The 20,999-nt window shown below is 38.1% G+C and overlaps 1 protein-coding gene across 1 annotated transcript; it reads left to right on the top strand.

The window, feature by feature from the left end:
- Positions 1-1,524: 1,524 nt before the first annotated feature.
- Positions 1,525-19,151, top strand: pitpnc1b (phosphatidylinositol transfer protein cytoplasmic 1b). Its single transcript, XM_057340769.1, has 10 exons — positions 1,525-2,058; positions 3,920-4,068; positions 7,405-7,493; positions 7,669-7,676; positions 7,805-7,876; positions 12,889-12,981; positions 15,703-15,858; positions 16,156-16,219; positions 16,367-16,453; positions 17,233-19,151. Exons 1-10 carry the CDS (start codon positions 2,011-2,013, stop codon positions 17,394-17,396), a joined length of 930 nt encoding a protein of 309 aa, XP_057196752.1. The 5' UTR covers positions 1,525-2,010; the 3' UTR covers positions 17,397-19,151.
- Positions 19,152-20,999: the final 1,848 nt, after the last annotated feature.

Genomic DNA, 20,999 nt, shown 5'->3' with positions numbered 1-20,999 from the left:
CATCATCGTGAACACCAGGGGTTTGGGCTTTTTCCCAGTGTGTGCAGAGATTCTCAGAAATATCAGTTAAGGACCCAGCCAATCAATGCTCTCAGCTGGTGAAAGATTCAACCTACCTGTCATGAAGTGTGTGTCAACTATTCTGCTCTTTCTTCTTGATCATTTAAATAGATAGTTCACCCAAAAATGAAAATTCTGTCATCATTTACTCACCCTCAGGTTGTTCCAAATCTGTATGCATTTCTTTGTTCTCTCATACACAAAGAAAGATATTTGGAAGAATGTCAGTAATCAAACAGATCTCATCACTCAATTACTGCCATAGCAGGGAAAATATATACTATGGGAGTCAATGGGGTATGCAATCTGTTTTTACAGGTTTGGAAGAATTTTCATTTTTGGGTGAACTTTCCCTTTAACTTCAGGATTAAATAAATCAATCCAATACTTTAAACAATGCAATAAAAACAAAACCTGGCATGTCTAAGACAGCTTTTTCATATATGAATGTAAAATAACATGCAACATAAATATTTATTTACATGTGCTCAACCACCTCTCACAGTTTAAGAAAAGCCTGCTGTCTTCAGTATGCCTTTATTCTTCTCCACACCTCCTACTTTTCTTGTTTTCTTTTCTATGCTATCTACAGGATGACAGGTTTTGTTTAGCCTGATCCAGTTATACCAGTACCATAGTAAAACCAAAACCAGCAGTCCATAGAAAACTGACTGTTGCGTTTACCTACATTGACTGTGTAGTACAGTCTGATTTGCTACAGTGCCAAGAAGCATTCATGTTGCAAACAAGAGCTGGATTTGTTGATGAAGGTATGAGAAAAATGAATATACTTCCCCTGACAAACGTACTGTAACTTTAAGACTTCCTGGGTTTAGAAATGGCATCATTAGAGCCGTTTTAACATCAGGCTATGGGTTGAAGCCTTGCAGCCATTAGCAGTGACTTTCCTTTGACTTCACTGTTTTATAACAAGTTCATGTAATTTATATCCTCCAACCTTAACCCTAAACCCAGCTGTAAATCATTAAAACATTATTTAGCGTGTTTATTAAGCAGTTTTCTTCATGGGGAGGAAATTTCACATGAGACCATTTCAAGTTTCAATATCCATGTAGGGCATCAAAGTAAACACTGTGGAGACTGAGCACCCCCCACCTCACACAAGAAACACACACTCTGACCCGAAACTGAGCTGGTTAACACACCAGAGTGCATTCTGCAGGGCAGTGCTTAACGTGGGGCAAAGTAAAGCTTTACTGATATACATCGAGAACGCAGGCCAAAAAAACAGAAATCATGTGAGTGAGGGAGATCAAACAGATGAGAGGAAAGCTATAGTAATTGGGCAGAAGTAAAGTCAGGTAGAGAGACGGTGGAGGGAAGGGGTGGAATGAATGAGGGAGGAGAGAAAGAAGATAAGCACAGTAGGAAAAGAATGCAGAACTGAGAAGGGGAGGGTTAAAGGAGGGGCCATAAACATGGCAAGGTTACACATGCAAACTGCAGCCTGTTTCTTTCTGTGACAGCAAAAGAAAGAGAGAAGTTCAGACAGGAAGCTTCGGTTTCGCTTTTCAGAGCCATATCTATCTACGCAATCACATTAAAGACAAATTAAAACCAGAGCGGGAGAGCTGAATGTTGACTGAGGGAGGGAGTACATTCATGCTCCCAAACAGCAGGAGAAAGACGGACTGAAAGAGAAACAAGACAATAGAGAAAGAGAGACTATGAGAGCAGTAAAATAAATAAATAAATTGTCTACGCGCAGTTTTACTGGACCACTCACGGTGCAACATCAAAAAGAAAAGGAAGGCTGATTTTAGAAGTGACACAGCAGCATTCTGGAGTGTGCTGTTGCTTTACGGCGACCGCTTAAGTTTCCCTCACTGAGGTTCATTTGAAAGTTGGACAAAAGCAATACACAGACATACAGTCTGTCTGAAACAGAAAGAAAGACGAGGATTAAAACAAATTCTGTAAACCTGAAACATGCTGGTAAAGGAGTATCGGATATGCATGCCCCTTACTGTCGATGAGGTAAGTTTTTAACCTTTAACATATGTTTGGCTCTATGAGTGTGTGTAAAGCATCACTTTAACTTAGTGTGTAGGAAAGTAAACACATAAGGAATTAAGATGTTTATTCTTCTCTGTTTAAACAGATGTCAATGAGAACAACAGCAGTATTCAAACCGTGAACGCATGCGCTCACTTATTAACGTGAATGTTAGTACTCACTCACATGTTTGTCGGGATATGAGAAGTCATGCCTTCTCCTGTCAGAACTAAACTCATCGTTTCATTCTGAAAGTGTGTTTATTTAGTTTGTGTTTGTTCAGGTCGTGTTATTACAGCTACCAAACTTCTCAAGCATGTTTTTCACCTCAGCGGGTATATGATATGCGCATTTATTTTTTACATTGAGCGATCTCTGTATTAGTCATTTTCTTTACCTAAACAGGTCTGACCTGTTACGTCCTTACATTCCAAGTACAGGCTTGAGTTATTCAGCCCAAGGCTAGAACAAAGCACAAGAGCTTTTCATACAACCACCTGGGATTTCTGTAAAAGGGTCAGAATTGTTTTGTCTGTCCAGATTTTACCTCCCTTAAGCACCAAACTTCCACTCGCTCAGACCAGACAAGTCCATACCAGCACACCTGATCCAACATTCCATCTTAGAAGTTGTCTGTGGCCTAAATGATCAGCACATTGCATGGTTTCCAAAGAAAATTCTCCACCTTCCCTTTTGTGGTGACGCTATTCTGTACTGAGTCCGACAACTCCACTAACGTCATCTTTATCAGAATCAGATGCTTTGGCACATGAAGTTATTACACATTTTTCCCATTACAAAGAAAATAAGATGTGGCAATTCGCTTATAAAGTTTTAAAATTGTCTGAAAATTTCCATAATGATGCTACTCAAGAGAAAAGCGACAAAATGAACACAAAGCATTTGAGTGGTATGACATAAGAAAAAGGTGTCAGCAGCATGGTGCTCCATTCAAATGTGTGGAAAAAATGTAGAACACATCAGCGCTCTTTATTGGATCAACATCTGGGAAAAAATGTCAGATGAGAAATCAGGCACACCAAGATAAGAACCACGAGATACATAAACAACATTTGGGTTTTGTGAAAAATAAGGAGTGTTTAAAAGAATCTCACTTATCTAAAAATGGGGAATAAAAATAAGGTCATGAATGGAGGTTAGAACAGTTTCTGCCTGCAGGCGATAAGACTGCTAAAGGCACTCACCTTTCACAACCATTCCAAGAACTATTACCAACGATCACATTCTCATAAACGGTTACCTGTCATTTATCCATCATGCTCATAACACATTGCATTGCAGACAACATGCCTGTTTGGCACAGCTTCTCAACGTTTATGCACATAGATTCAAGCTGCTCTTAACACCCTGTGGCCAAAATAAAACACAATTACTCAGTTCAGCATTACATTAGCCTTTATTTACATATATTGAATTTTTTCCAATAGTTCACCAAAAATTTACATTTCATCATTTATTCACCATCACGTCATTCAAAACCCATATACAACTATTCGTTTTATTGCACGCATAATACGATATTTTGAGAAGCATCTCAGTGTCCATATAATGGAAGTCAAAGAAGGACAATGTTGTTTGTTTACCAATGCTCCTTAAAATATCTTCTTTTGTGTTCTGCAGAAGAAAGTAAGTCATAAATTTGGAATGACATGAGCACAACAGCTGCTATCTTGATATTTCATTTAAATGAACCCAAATGTGACTCTTTATACCATGCAAACGCTGGATTTCATTGCATGCAGTTAACTGGTGCAGAGTGCACCGTTGCGCATCTGATAAAGAAACCAACTCACCTTGACTTTTTGAAATCTCTCCATCTCAGTATAAGATCGGTCAGCTGTACATGATCAGCAAGCACAGCAATGAACAAAGCGGAGGAGGTGAAGGGGTGGAGGTCGTCCGCAATGAGCCTTGCACAGACCCCAAACACGGAGCAGGACAGATCACAGAGAAACGCATCTACCTCAACAGGTGAACACGCACACACATAATACACGCATGCAAGAGCCATCCAGTTCCGTTCACGGCTTACATCACCCACCTGCCAATGATTACTGATGACTGCAGTCAACGCATTTACACATGAAGCACAGCCCGGTCGCTCACTTTTCCTCGACTTCCTGTTGAGCTCATGTTCCAGCAGACGTTCAGAATAACAGAACCGCTGTGTTCAAACTGTGGCTTACAAGCGCTCTACAGAACAGTGACTTCCAAAAGGGGGGTTGTGTACCCCAGGGTGTACTTAAAGCACATTCCAGAGGTTCTTGGGAAAGTGTCGATTTTGCTTCGTTTCATCTACAAATTTAAAATTAGCATTAAGAAGAACAGTGCTGGGCCTTTGTCTTCAACTTTTCTGAGCCATGTTTGCAATTGCCTGTAACCAACTGGTGCCAAGTTGATTAAGTAAAAGAAGTCAATTCAATTGCAATTTGAAGAGCTTTATTTGGCAGGATTGTGTTTAGTTGCAATATTACCAAAGCAAGAACAAGTAATATACAAGCAATAATACAATAAATAAACATATTTTTATAAACATTAGAATAAAATATATTTCATAGATGTACTCTATGATTCAGAGCCAGAAAAGATTGATTCGTTTTTTATGAAGAAATGCAATATTAAGCAGAGATCTCAACATTTGTATTAAAACATTTTTGTTTTATGTATAGACGGTTTATATCGTAAATATTTAAATATTTAACGGCAGTCCAGGCACGCGCCTTCAATGAAACAGTCTATAGAAAATGATTGTTTCAAACCATGGTGAGGTCACATATGGACAAACCCAACCATTCGAGTAAATAAATCTAGAATTTGAACGTATTTTTAAAGAAAATGCAACTGGCTAAAATATATCATCTCTTGTAATCGGCCAATCAGCGTTTTAACCAGGGGAAACCTATCATATAATGTTACATTTAGCTCAGGACAGTTCTACAATGACCACTGCTACTGAAGTTAATTGAAAAAAATGTAAATCAAGAGAAGAGCATACTGCACACTATTTATATTTTACACATACACATTCTTTTACTCAACTAGTAACTGATCTCTTAATTCTATAAAGTATAAAACTACTTCTGTCAAATAATGTATGTAACTTCCGAACTGATGAATCACACATTCATGAATATGTAAATGAATGACATTTAAATGATTATACTTCAGCAATGTTTTCGAGTACAAATAATTGTGTCATTTGAAAGAGGAGATTTCTATTTCAGTGCATAAAATGTTTCTAGGTCAACGTGACTTAAAATGATGGAGTAGGTCACAGATAATTTTCTTTAAAAAAACAAACCAAACAAACTTTTGTTGGAAATCTTCTGTTATAATTATTAAAGATACATGCCACTTTGGTAGGATATTTTATTTGCTTGAACTATGGCTTATGGGTCCAAATAAGCTGTATGTAAATTTGGTGATGCTGAAGGGGTACTTGAGTTTTTTCTTATGTGAGGGGCTATTGAGTTATGTAAGACTAAACAGGTTGTAAAACACTGCTGATGATCATGTACACTTTCAGTGTGATATCCTCCCATACACCCACACATTTATTGTAATTGCTTGTTTCTTTCTTTAAACTCTCGTTTTACAAAGACGAAAGACCCCCCCACACACAAACACATACACACAAACACACACACACACAAATCATTAGATGTGTAGTGAATATAAATTACTGCACCTCTAGCGGTTAAACAAATTTCTCAAACCATTAATGTGTTAGCAAAGACCAAAAGGGCAGAGCATTAAGTTCCTAATGGTCAAATAAATCTTATCGTGGCGCACGCGAGTATAATTCAAACGCTGATATCACTACAGACGAGATCATTATGTCCTGTTTACGCGTACATCACGCTGAACTGCTACATTGTAATTATGAATAATTTAACTTGTGTCATCAAAATAGCATTGGCGGTTTGTAATGTAATGACAGTTGTCAGGTGGAAAAACGCTGTGGAACTGTCTGTCACTACACGAACAGAAAAAGAAGGAGAGTGAGAAAGTGCGACACAACTGGCTGACCGTGAATGATTTACATGTTCTCTGCTCCTCCCCTCTCTTCTCATTCTCCGTCCATCCATCCATCACTCGGGTCCTCAGGCTGTAAATCTGAACTGCTGTCTGTGCCGTCTTATCTTACATTGTTGAGTTCATTATCTCACTCTCTATATCACAGACCCTATCTCTCTCTCTCTCTCTCTCTCTTTCGTATCTCTCATTCACTCTCTCATTCTGTTTTTGTGAGAAACTATTGGTACCAGACAGCCCTGGAAATGAGACACATAAATGTTATGACGGCTGTCTATCTTTCACCCTATACCACACAAGCACACACACAAATAAACACGGTGGCCCCAAAAACATTTGGATACACATAAAACATATGATTGTTATTTCGTTGGGTAGCAAAATATCAAACCACAGGGTGGCCCTGGTCATAACTAAAATTCATTGCTAAAATATCTTACAATAAGATATGTAATAATATGAAAAATATGTATATTATATTTTATGCACATATATTATATGTGTGTATACACACACAGATATGTGGTATAAATACAGAAACATACATATATATTTTAATGACTATATGAGACATATATTTATATTTACACATAACACAAATTATCTTTCAATTTAAATGTACGATTAGTTAAAACAATCTGTCCCTAATAGAACACTGTGTCTAGTTAAGCACAACATATTTTGCGTTACTTGTAATGCTGTCTGTTCACACCAAACGCGAAGCATTTCTATATCACTCGCAGGATGAGTTCGTTATATTCGCACAAATTTCTTGCTCAAATTGAAAATCTTCTACTTGCACGGAAGACACAATTGACATGCGTTGGGCGGCGCGAGTTCGCATCTTTTGGTGTCTCTGCATTGACTTTTTGTGTAATTTACTCGTGCAAATAGTTCAATTTGTGTTTGGTGTGAACACAGCATAACTCATCCTTGTGTTGTCCCTTTAATTTATTTAACACACAGTCAACACAAAACGACACTTTATGTGTTTCATAAATTCCATAAGACTAAAAACTCCTTTCTGAGAGTGTATAGAGGAATGAAAGTACAACCTTGCAAAACAGTACGATTTGTGTTGTGGGTGCTGATATTTAGCTTGTCATGTTGGTGTGTAGGTGTCCTCACCAGGCCATAACTATCCTGCCCAAACCAGCAATTAGTCAGACTGTAAATTCAGCTAATCTTTCAACAGACCTGTTTATGTGTTTGTGTAATGCGTCTCTTGTGTCATATTGCTGTTCTCATGTTTCCCTTTTTGTCTTTGTTCAGCAAATTGCCCACCTGGATGAGAAAGTTTGTTCCCATGGTTTTTTATGTGACAGAAACAGCTTGGAATTTCTATCCTTACACCATAACAGGTCAGTTCAAGCATCATCTTGCAATAAACACTACACTGTTTGAATATTACCCTGCCTCTTCGAATGGCACCTATATCCATCAAATCCTTCTAAATGCACCAGTAACCAGTCGTGATTTAACACCCCATTTCTCTTCTGCATTTCTCTCTATCCATCTATCGGCGTTTTACCACAGAGTACACCGTAAGTATTCTCTCACATCTGCACTGATTTGTGAAGTCCGTTTGGGCTCACATGCCCGCCAAATGTATGACATAATCATTTAGCCTTGTCCTCCCCATTTCTCTCTCTTTCTCTGCTCATCCCACAAGTGTTCCTTCCTACCAAGGCTTCAAGTCAAGATTGAGACGCACTTTCTGAACAACAACGGCTGCAGCGAAAATGTGAGTGAGTACGGCAACACACACACACAAAGACACACACAGAAGATAATCCTCTTAAAGGAGGACCACGTTTCATCGGTGACACACGTAGCGTCCTTGTAAGGGTCTTTGAGTTAGCGTCTGTTTCTAAAACATTCAAAAGCAGAGGTCAGATCATTATGTCAACATATGCCAACTGCCTTTTTCATCAACAAAGAGGCCGCCGTAAACTACTCATTTACTTTTCATTTAAAGGAGTCTATTTTTGGAGTGGAGAAGCTATTATTATTATTATTATTACTGGTTTGTTGTGTGTATGTGTTTGATTGTGTTCGGTGAATGAGAGAGAGGGAGAGGCAGTTTGCCCTGGAGAACTCTCTGTTATTCGGAAATGAAAACTAAAGCTTAAACAAGACCCAACCTGCCACAAAGCGGTGATTCAAAGCTAAAATAAGCAAGTCTGTCTGTGAGAGAGACAAATACGTGGCGGGTAAGTTTTGTTATTGATACGTTCCAAAGGAAATAAAATCAGTTTCCACCAACTGATCCAAATATCACTCAGCATATCATCCATCAACAGACACGCTGATATAAACACAGAGTTTTACTAGTGAGATCTCACCTCAGACTTGTTCTCAAATTAAATGTTCTATCCCTTGACACCTAAATCGTTTTAAGATAAAAGATTAAAAGACCAAATCGCATTTTAACAGTAACACAATACAATAAGTTTCCATTTAGTAACATTCGTTAATGCATTAGCTAACATGAAACTAACAATGAACAAAATATTTTCAAAGCATTTTGTAATCTCTGTTGATATTTCAGTGTTTGTTCATGTAAGTGCATTGTGCATTAACTAATGTTAACAGATACAACATTTAATTTTACAAATCAATTTAAGATTACGATTCGTATTGTTCATTGTTAGCTTATGTTAAGTAATGTAGTAAACTAATGTTAACAAATAAGCTACAACCTATAAGCCTTTTATTCCACAGTGACACCGTGTCCACACCGGACGCGAAAGTCGCACCGCGTCGCATCCAGTGTGGACAAAATTAAAAATTATAATGGATTCTAATGCGTTTCTAATGTCTTTTGTCGTGTCGCAGTGGCGTTTCTACATTGAATTACACCCTGGGTGAGACCCCCTTCGAGCGCCCCCCCCCCCAAAAAAAATACCACAAAATTCTGCACAAACAGTTATATTTTATTATAACATAAGTGAAAATTATATTTCTCAATTAGTTTTTTTTCATGTCATCACATTGTTTAGAGCATAAGAAACAAATGGTAAAAAACATTTTCGAAAAATGATATTTTATTCATATGTTATGCTATGTCCTCTGTAGTGGACACTAGGACTCATAAAATTAAAAATAAAATTACATGAAATTATATGTATAGGCAAAAACAATGGGATTTTTTTCAATCACCAATAACTTTTTGGGTTTCAGGATTTTTTTTAACCAAAATTTGTATAAAGATGATTCTCAACTATGTTATGAAAGATATAATGGATGGAATTGATACACCATTTTTCTTTATGCAATATGTGGGTAAAATGGCCATATATTAATATTCCCATTCAATGCAATGTATCTATACACTGTATCTAATTTGCATATTAATGTGTTCTTGGAGCAACATTTAATGAAAAAATAAGTGTAATAATTGGAGTAATAATTGGCAACATTTTAATAATAATATATAATATTTCATAGGAATATTGATGTATAATTTATTTCCATATTCACTTGTTGTGTCTCCCAAAATGCCTGATAAACATGATTTAAGTGGACATGTATGAAATCAATGCCCTGTTCTGTAACAGAAAGTCATTTTTTGCTTTGAAACCCCATAACGTTTTGACATAACGTCTGAGATGTTGGTTTATGAAATACAATTTGAAAAGTAGTCCGATTTAAATTATAATTACACAGATTTGAAAATTCCGTTGGCTAATTACAGGGCCTAACGTTAACCCATCTGATGGAAATAAATAATAACTGAACTTGTAACAGTTTTGTTGCAAAGCACAATATTATGGTGAAATTAGATCTCGTGTTTGTTGATTTAAAACCGAATTATTGTTGTATAAGCATAGCAAGAATCAAAGCAAAAAGGCTAACAAACTTAAAGAGTTATACCCACCAATTAACACTAGCCCATCATTCATGACATGGATACCGTAATAATCATACAGAGAGAACATAGTTGCATTCCTTTATCTTTTGCTCGTTTCTCCTCTTCTTTTCTTTTTTTTCTAAATTGGGCACCTGATGGCTTTGACCTTTTCCTGTCCATCTCTGTGTTTATTTGGCACTCGACAATCAACAACAGATTTCCCATCCCCCCAACACAACCAGAAGTCAAGACTAAACCAATAGAGTGTTTTCACGACGCGTCATCAATCCGGAAGTCGGCCATGTTGGAGGTATTGAAAGTAAGCACTGCTATTGAACCTAATGGAAATCGCAGATTTTGCTGGAGAAAAAATGATTCTTCTTTAGAAATAACTGAAAATAAAGCTCTTTAATGCAAGTCGATCACACCCCAGAATCGCTATAACCATGTGCTGTAACATCACGTGCAGTATAATTAATTTTCTACTCTGAACTTCACTTACGAGTCAGCAGTATTGATTGATGACGCGTTGTGAAAACACTCTAATGGTGACCACATAATCGTTTTGTATTACCTATTTTTATTAGCCATTTCACACAGCTTCTGTGCACGGCACCTTCTCAGCAAGCAGGGGCGCCAATTTGCCAGTTCCCCACACAGTGAAATGATAGATAATAGAAAACCGCTTCGCAGTGGCGGCGCACAGGATTTTCTTTTTTAACTGCTCGTGCCGCCCCCCATGTATCATGAAAAAATGCGGATCTGTGGATTAAGTAAACAATGTTTGATAGCAACCGCTTTTCTCTGCCCAAGTCATGCAATAATTCTGACATATGCAACCAGTTAAAAGATCAAATATTCACATACGCCTGGCTGTGATCTAAGGTTAGTTTTAGAGTTACCAACAGTTTAATGTTTTATAGTTTGCAAATGACGTGTAATTGTATCCTAATTTAGTTACTTGGTGTTTGGTAACAAAGGGCCTTCTGTGCATCAGCAACACTGACTCAATGACAAACAAGTCATTCATAAGAAGACAACTGTTGGCACCTGTATTCATAGCAACTAGTTTCTCATTAATTAACAATTTGATTGTTAATCATAAATAATAATAAACATATAATAATATATTATGTGACAGGCAGTCGACAGTAAATGCTGGTGCTCCATGAAAGTTTACACCATTACTAATAGAGTGGCATTAGAATGTAATGTTGTACAACACTGAAATGCGTTATTTTTTTATTAATTTTTTTCATGCACAACCGACGAACCTTAACATAGGCTGAAAGTAGCAAGCTAACATGGGGCTGCTGCTCGGTATAATAGTATTTAGGTTAGGCTACTAACACGAAGACCAAAACTTAACAAAAACTCTTAAAAATTAAAGCAATTTATGCAAGACAGATGAAAATCTTGCAGTCTGCACATTTCTTACCTTGACCACCTTCTTCCAATTTTCTGTTCCGCTCTCAACAACAAGTCCGGGCAAACTACCGAGTAGGCACCAGAGGCCGCATTCTTATGGTGTCATCACGTAGACTTCTTTCAAAGTATTTTGCAGTATTTTGAAACTACAAAAATACAAACACTGAAGTATTTTGATACAAAATATGAAGCCATTTTCATCGACCCAATCAAATACAAATTACAAAATACTATTTTGGATTTAAAATACATATTTTAAATACATGTATCATAAATACTGCCCAGCCATGCCAATCTCACCAATCATCCTTTTAGCTCGGTTGAAAACCCCTACAAATAGACAAGACGCCTTACCCTCATTCTCTTTACATTTTCGCAACATCCCTCCTCTACCCCAACTCCTCACCATCAGCCCGTTTTTACCGTGGTATAACAGGGGGGAACAACCCGAGTCCGGGCATTTATCGGGCCCGGGGCCCTCTCCTCGGACAAGGGGCGGGCGCTCCAAATTCGTAGGAACTATAAGCTCAGAGCCCTCTCCCCGGGACAGCACGCCAAATACGCATACTATCTGTCCCTTATTATAGTCTGCGAGGCGAACTCGTGAATGAGTACGTCTTAAAAATGTGTCCCTCACGAGTACACTCTCTCATGCACTTATATAACACACACAACCCCTAAATGAAAACCAGCGCTTGTTTTGCGTGCAGTTGCATTCGCCACAAGTTTCATAACGCCACCACATTCGGTCAGGCGAATGGAAACACTGGTGCCTCTGTCAACATCACACAGGACGAACAGTAAACATTACAGCGGCTTTTCTCATGAGCGAACACAGAAAATAAATAGTTGCACTCTTTTAACCCATACACAGCATAAAAACATTGACTATAAAAGCGTTTGAAAGAAAGAGAGAGAGCGGTCACAGATGAGCGAATAGCGCTCATTTTCTTTATTGCTTCTCATTGTTTTTTCTCTCTTGCATTCCAGCGGGTGCAAACAGCACCTGCAATGCTGCACAGTCAAGGCAATCTGTTTTATGTTAAGACGTGCTATGTGGTGGGTTTCTTTTTCCACTGGCCTGCACTGACTGACACAGAGTAAAGCTCCACTGGCCTGCAGTAGTTTGCATAATTCAGTACTTCAGCCCATAGAAGGCTTGACTTCGCTGTCGTTGTTTCCATGTTTTTTGCATTCATTCAAAGCCTCTGCCCTCGGCATTTTGTTACGTATTGCGTCAAGGTTCTGTAATGTGCTAGAGAATGTTTAACTGGTGGAATCGTGTGATATTTATATTAAGAGCGCCATGAGAAATGGAGCACTCCAGGCACTACAGCAAAGCAGATTGCCTTTTTCTCCGACCAGTGCAATTGCTCTCCTCAGTTATTCTGCTTTTATCAGAAAGTGTACGAAACAGAAAACAGTGATATATTGTTGCGTTTGTCTGACTGTGCCGTTTGATGTCTCTTGTGCAGGTGTTTGACGATAAACCCACCCCAAAGGACAGCGTCTGCTTTTTGGACATTTTGAGTGATCCAATCCCTGACAGGCATTACAAGGAATCAGAGGTACATACATACACATTCATATATGACTAAATACATGGAGAAACACAACAACCATCCGACTGCTCTATTCCCCTGGTTTCTGCCCTCTCATGCATGTGCAAATATCCATAAAGCTAATGTTTAAATGCAGACAGAAACAACAAGACGCCCTGTTCCTCAGCGGTACGTTTTATTCGGATCTGCTTCTTTTTAGTGGTCAAACAATACATCAGAGTGAAGCATGCTACACCCACATACTTAGTCATGCGGAGCCTCATATCCACAGCTGTCACATGCAGAGTGAAGAAAAAGCCAAATCCAAGGGATTACAGCATACAAAGAAAAAGAAACAGTCGAGATATGCCATAGACAAGCTCAGACTTGTTGACAATGAGTTGAAGGCAGCGAAGGCAAGCTATTATCAGAGTTCTTCAAACAATGGAAACTCAGTACTTTCAACACGCACTCGACTCTTAAGAGCAGGGCTTTACTTGGCATACTTCTAGACTGCTTTTTATTTCTAGCAGAATGGTTTTTTTTTCAAACTAGTGATTTTATATAGTATCAAAATGAATGTGCATCAAACAACTGATAAAAGAAATGTGTTAAAAAATAATATACCATTTACTGTAAGGTGTTTGTGTTGCATTCATTTAAATAAAAAGTACTTGTAAGACTTTCTACAAATTTATCATCTTAAGTCCTTCCGAAACTGTATCTCCATATTTCATGATTTTTATTTTTTGTCAAAAGTCATTATAATTAGTCACCCTTTATGTTTGTCACTGGGTTTTGAAAATATCTAACCAATAAAAGCATTAAAAAGGGCTTGTCAACTTTCTTTGACAACACAGTATTTAATCATTTAAAAAGTACAGTGTTTTTTTATTTTGTGAAAAACAGAAAATGTGGACATCCAAAGCACAGCAACGATATCAATATCTGTATTATCGGTCTCCATAGTGCTTGGTATCAAAAGAATAAACTGTATCACTCGTCCTTAACATAAAGACCCGGTTCTGATGGAGGATATCAGTTCGAACATCAGCTAAACACACAGCCTTAAATAAGTGAATTTTCCACCGAATAAAATCAGCAATGTTACTCTTTCAAAGGCACACATCATGGGCTGTGCAATGTAATGTCACACCTGCAGTCAGCACGTAATACACACAAACATGCAGTTGTTTCACTATACTATTATTAGTTTAGACATAGACCCATAATCTGTCCATCCCCTTCTATCCACACACACACACACACACACACACACACACACACACACACGCACACACACACACACACACACACGCACACACACAATTAAATCAGAAGTTTTTGTACATCCTCTTAAAGTGTTGCGAGTCGCCTCTCTTTTTTCACACCTCCATTTTAAAAAGAGTTCTAAAAAAGGGGCGTAGACAACTGTGAAAATGTGGGTGGGTAGAGTATGGCAAGATGGAGGAGACTGCATAAAATATGTGTTCCAATAAGCACAAAAAGACAGTTAATTTGCACAAAGCAATGCATACACACACGCACGCACACGCACACACACACACGCACACACGCACACACACACACACACACACACAGTGGAATGGATAGCCATGCAGAGATAAGCAGTTACAGTGGTATGCTGCTCCTAAAATTAAACTAAAAGTGTAGTGTTGACAATAAAATCTTACATAACCATTTGAATTAATACACAGAAATAAAGAGTATTTAAGCAAACACTTACCAAATTTGATTGACAATAAAATCAACAGAAACTGGTATGGTGTCTAACATTAAAGTCGAAAACCAGATTCGACCATTGGCAAATTTACAAAGCTGTCTGATATTCAATGTTACAAACATATTCATGTGCATTAATAGGCCAAAGCAAACTGAAACTTCAGCTCTGATTGCGTCACAGGGAAACATAAATAACACTTGAGTTACACCGAGGAAATGCACACTTACAACCCACGTCTCTGAACAACAACAAGAGTCAAACAGACAACAGATGTGTTACTTTCTCATGCATAACTTGTTAAGGCTCTCATTTGTAAGACGCTTTGGATGAAATCGTCTACCCAATGAATAAATGTAAATATGGCACACTGATTGATCAAACTATTTGTTTTTATTATTATGCAGTGAAACACTCAGAAACTGATGATATGGATGCATACTCCACCTCACCACTCAGAATTAACATATTTACTTCAAATTTCATAGAGTTGCTTACACTGCTTTTTAACTCGGAAGAATGAAATAGCAAAGTTTTTACTTATTAATAAAATTAAAGGCCAAGTGTATGAAACTTAGTGGCATCTAGTGGTGAGGTTGCGAATTGCAACCAACGGCTCACTACACCCCCCTTGTAAAGCACTACGGTCATCACGTTTTTGCTTCTTTGCTGAAGGAGATAATGTATTTATGCAACGCACTCTGTAGAGCAGTTTGTCCGTTTAGGGCTACTGTAGAAACAACATGGCGAATTCCATGCAAGGGGACCCGCGGTGTATGTAGATAAAAATAGCTCATTCTAAGGTAATAAAAACAATAAAAACGCACCATTATGTGAGGTCTTTATACACCTCTGAAGACATAGTTATATTATACTGCATTTCTGTTAACAGATCCTCCAAAAAATTGCACAGAGCACATTCAATGGGGCCAATTACCGTTTTCAGCAATGTGCCAGCTGTACCTGTTAACATCTCAGAAATGTAAGATTTCATGATGCTTTAACAGGATCTGAGCCACTGGGTGTCAGAGAAAACAGGTCGGGGACCCCTACAGGATTGCTGGAGGAACAGCAGTAAACCTATCATGTGCTCCTACAAGAGAGTCACCTGTAGCTTTGAGATCTATGGCTTCCAGGGAAGAACGGAAGAGTTCATCCACAGGGTACTGACCAAAACGTTGTTTCTCATGACAGGGGATATCACTGTCACCATACATTACGACAGAGCTATTCAGTGTCATTCCTGGAGGGCTATACACAATTATTAAACGTGTTTATTCCATATTCAATTTTTATAATCCAAGACCTTGATCAGCTAGTTCAGGAGTGTTTGATCAGGGCTGAAAATAAATTCTGCAGGACGTGGCCCACCAGGAACAGAACCGATTAGCCCTGCCTTACATCATTCTTTTCAATCATGCAATTCCATCACATTGTGGTGTGTTATGATTTCATCTTAGAACATTCGTGACGTTCTGTTGGTGGGACACAGACAGGCTGTGGCATGGATTGACGAGTGGCATGGTAAATGTGATGTTTCGTAATCGCAATTAACCGCATGCTCTGTTCATTAAACGTCTGAATCCTGATCTCCCAGCGCTGAAAAGCTGCGCGTGTGCAATCTTAATTTCTTTGCAAATACAAATGTACGATCAATATTCGTGCATGCAGGAATGACGCTCGAAGAGGTGAGGCAGTATGAGAAGAAACTGCAAGAGGAAACCAACAGCAAACTGAAGAATGATATTAACGGCACAGGTAACAGCTCATCAGAGGGAGTGGGAGCAAAATGATGAAAGAGAAAGTGGAAAAATGTTGTGAGATGTTGGAGAGCGGAGAGAAAGGAAGGGACTAAACATCTGAGAGGAGAAACACGTACATTGAACCATGAATAAATAAAAAATGTGAGACTTCACGGTAGGAAGATGCACCCTCGTGTGTGAGGTAGAAGAAATCCAGGCAACTGTACAGATACTCTGAAAGAAAGATTTTACACACTGGAGCTGAGGAGACAGTAGTGATGGATGAGTTATGAGTTAAGTTCCCTCTATGTTCCTGGCAGCTTAATAAGTCAACTGCGAATACCAAACTTTCGTAGCAAGTGCATATGTCTGCAGGTTCCACACAGACAGGTCCAAAAGTCTGAGACTACTAGTTTAAATTTAGCATTTTTCTAATTTAATACAATATTTATCTTTTGTTCAAATGAGGTATAACTATTTTGCATTACTTAGAGACTTTGCACATTTAGCACTACCTTTTGAATCACAGATTTTCAAGATGATGGCATGCATGAGATCTCCCAGTGTTCACAGTGCCCTCTGTTGGTGAAAGAATTACACTGCATGAAGATGCTCAAAGACTGACAGAGATTAGTCAGAACTGTGATGTAACTTTATTGTTAATATGGAAGTCATGACTCATCTAACCCTGCTGTTGCAGCCTGGTTAGCCTACCGAAACAGAAACATCTGTGTCGATCAAAAGCTCTTCAGACATATTACAGCTCTGTCCATAACAACATTGTCTCTTTTATAGATTTGTCTGCCTCCCTCCCTCGCCCATCCTTCACACGCTCCATCTCTGTTACGGATGAGTCGTCTCTGAAAAAGATGGGGGTAAAGACCCTAGACATTTCAGACGCTTCATCCCACCCGTCATCTCTCAAGAATCCCATCAGATTAAACTCTACTCCGGAGTAACACCCCTCAACCTGTTCAAACCTCAACAACCCCACAAATCCAGATTTGTCAGAACCACTGCCAGTACCTTTTTGTGGACACCATGACAGACCATTCAGAATTCTGGATTATGACAGCAAGAACGAATAGAAAACCATTCCATTTTGTATACCAAATATGAACGTCTCAAATATGTGATTATGTAATCGTTTCTCTGGCTTCCTCATGGAGAAGTTGTTGTCTTAGGTCTGAACATTCACCTCACCATAATGGCTTCCACGTGGATTTAGAAAGCGGTTTGTTCAACAGACCAACAAGATGAGAGAACTAGAAGACTGTAGTGAGACCTAATCATGTGGATTATGGCAGATTTAAGTGGCCAGCTGAAATTATGGGTGGGTTAGTGGTTTTTAGGGTAAACTTTAAACCTGCATCAACAACGTGACAGAATGTAACCGAACGTAGTTCACACAGAACACATTAGCATCTTTAGCAAATATACTCAGGGTGACAGAACTACAAATGAATGGATTATGATATATTGTATGAGGGTTTACGTTACACATGGCATTGTGTGGATGCCAGTTGTTTTATAGTGTGTTTGTCTGTAGTTATTGTCAGGTTAAAGGTAAAGTGTGTAATGTCAGTGCCACTAGCAGCACCAAATAGCTCCGCCCCGAACACATCTCATCAGTGTTAGGCTGTCCAAACAAGTCTCCCATTTTTGAGGAAATCAATCTACAAATGGTTACTTTATCTCTGAAAAAAGTGATTCTTATAAAAATCTTACAGAATTAAAAATTACACACATTATCTTTAAGATAACATCTTTTTGTGAGGTATTGGGCAAGTATCTTGCCAAAAAGCATGAAGATAATCATTTTGAGGGAACAAAGGGAAGTTTGATTATAAAACATTATTTCAGTTAAAGGTATGCTATAGCAAAAGCATGACGCTTCCTCACTTACTTGAGGAGTGAGTAAAAGACTCAATAAAGCGATAAAAGTCTGAGACTATTTGAAGGCGTGTTGTAAGTCTTTTTGGAACTGCCTTTTTTGCTGTCATCAGTAACTTTCTCCTTTTCTCATTACATAAAATTACAAAGAGGCCCGCTGCTTCCTCCTGTGGCTATTGCTATATGCATTCACTGCGTGTGTTTTATTTTCCTCTTTTTATCTTACCGACGAAGGGATGTGGAAGACAGAGATTGAATCCACGCTTCCTGGAGTCTTCTAGTAGCACTCAAAGGACTCCAGTCTGTTCTGCTAAAACTCAGCTTCTCTCACCCTTTCAATTTTTCTCCATCTTCAGTATTCGCGCTTCCTGCCCCTGCTTCACATCCTATTTTGTCTATCTCTCTCAGGAGAACATTTCTGATGTATAAATTTCATTAGAACAGCTTCTGAGGCAGGACCGCTAGTGCAGGCAGATTTAAAGATCTTTAGGCAATTCCAATAAACACTTTAAGCTAAGAAAATCCTTAGCGTTAATAACCTTACAATGATAATTGAGGCTTTGCTTAACTTAAGGGGTTTGTTCCAACTGAGCTTTGTTTGTAAAGCCAGATAGAATGGAATACAGTGAATGGCACAGTGGTATAAAATGCCTTACATTTGACTTTTTTTACAACATTGATTTTATTCGTAAATTTAAATGCTATCATTTGAAGGAACTCTGGAACACTCAATTTACACTAGTTGGGCTACGTATAAAAAAACCCTGACCATATGCTTTCGAGGCATATATTTTTTAGGTGGCACACCAGACCAACAAGAGAACAAACTTTTTTGTAGCTAGTAGTTCTTTATTGTCTAATAGTGTTTTACAATAAAACTAATATATCACCATATTGCAAACCATAAACACTGGGTCAAGAAGCACTCCCTGTTTCTAGTGGTCGACTGATATGGGTTTTTAAATGACTGATGCCAATACCGATATTAAAAAGCACTGGATGTGGCTGACTGGCCGATTGCTGAAACTAAACGAACAATTACTGTGCATTATGTGGCTAGATAGTGAGCAGACATGATGAAACCATGAAAAGGTGCACACTTGACATTACGTTAATCTTGGGCAGCTAAAAAGGGCTAAATATGAATAAAATAAATAGGAATGTATTATAAGTAATTACCATATACAATATTTCTCTCATCCATCTTGCGTGATCCATTGTATTTTACTATGTGTCAAATGCTGATTTTATATCAGAGTGGGCTTTTCGAAGAAGAAAATTCTAGCACTCTAGCAGCCGAACACAGAAATTATCATTCGATTGTAAAAATGTATTGTCCAATGCGATAATTAAACAATTCCAAATATTGACTCCATATATCGGCCACGGCAATATAGCGTTCTATCTCTGCCTGTAGCTATCGATTATTTTAGTAATCGAGTATTCTACCAATTATTCCATGGATTAATCGAGTATTCGGATAATAAGTACTTTTTCTTTATTAAACTGCCCATGTTCATTGTTTTAACTGTAATGCACCACAACAGCCAAGTGACTTGCGTGAGCCACCTTATTCCCCTGTGCTACCCACTTGAGGGGCGCAATCCACAGTTTGAGAACCCAAACCTCTGATCTAAAGGTCCATGCATCGCACATCATGGCCACTCTGCAGAGGTAAGGGATGTTTTTACACTTATCCTTACAGAAAACCCCCGGTGGTGCGCAGCATGTTATATTTCTAGCTCTACTTTTTACATTTTCTATTTGCAATATATCGCAAATGTGTATCGTATCGAAACACATAGCAATATATTGTATCGTGACCCATCTATCGTGATATGTATCGTATCGGGAGGCACTTGCCAATACACAGCCCTAGTTGGTTTAGTAAAACAAACTATAGAGAACATTGGTCCAGAAACACTCCTGTTTCAATTATTTTACACTACACAAATAGGACGACAAAATGTAACCAACAGAACATTTAGAACTGAATCAAAATGTTAAATGTGTTAGTAACATCTTTAAGACATAACTATGTGGAAATAAATAAAAAACTGAAACAGGGAACGATTCCTTGAGTAATTCGAATACAAAAAATAATTGAGGCAAATAATTAGGTTTTCATTTCTGCTCTGACAACAAGGAGACTGCGACAAACACTGTGGGTCTCATTCATGAAACACGAGCAGAACAAATTTTTGAAATGTAACGTTACACCTGCTCCATACCACGTGTAAATGGGGCGTAAAACCGCACGTAACGTATTCTGTATTCTTTTAGACAAACTGATGACACTGCATTTTGATGCACTGTGTACCATAATGATATTTTACTTTTTTATTATTCTTTTTTACTTTTTAACTTTGAGAAAAATGCAGAGCTCGCCACTGCCCTTTTCTACACAGCAGTCCAATCACAGTGGAGAAGATGCGGGACAAACACTACATTGACCAACAATCATACACAACAATGGAGAAGTTAATATTAATGGTTATTGCATTTTCATATTCAGTAATATTCTATTAGTCTCTTATTCATTTATGCAATATTATGTAGCCAAACAAACCAGAGAATGAAGTCCTCCAGAGCATTCCAGCATTCCTAGATATGTAATTTGCGTAGCTGTATCCTGTCCCATAATGTTATGTTGTACAGTAGGCCAAAGG

Source organism: Triplophysa rosa, linkage group LG8 (assembly GCF_024868665.1).
Source record: "Triplophysa rosa linkage group LG8, Trosa_1v2, whole genome shotgun sequence".
Taxonomy (NCBI): Eukaryota; Metazoa; Chordata; class Actinopteri; order Cypriniformes; family Nemacheilidae; genus Triplophysa; species Triplophysa rosa.
Note: the sequence above shows the minus strand (reverse complement) of the source record. Positions and strands in the feature narration are given on the sequence as shown.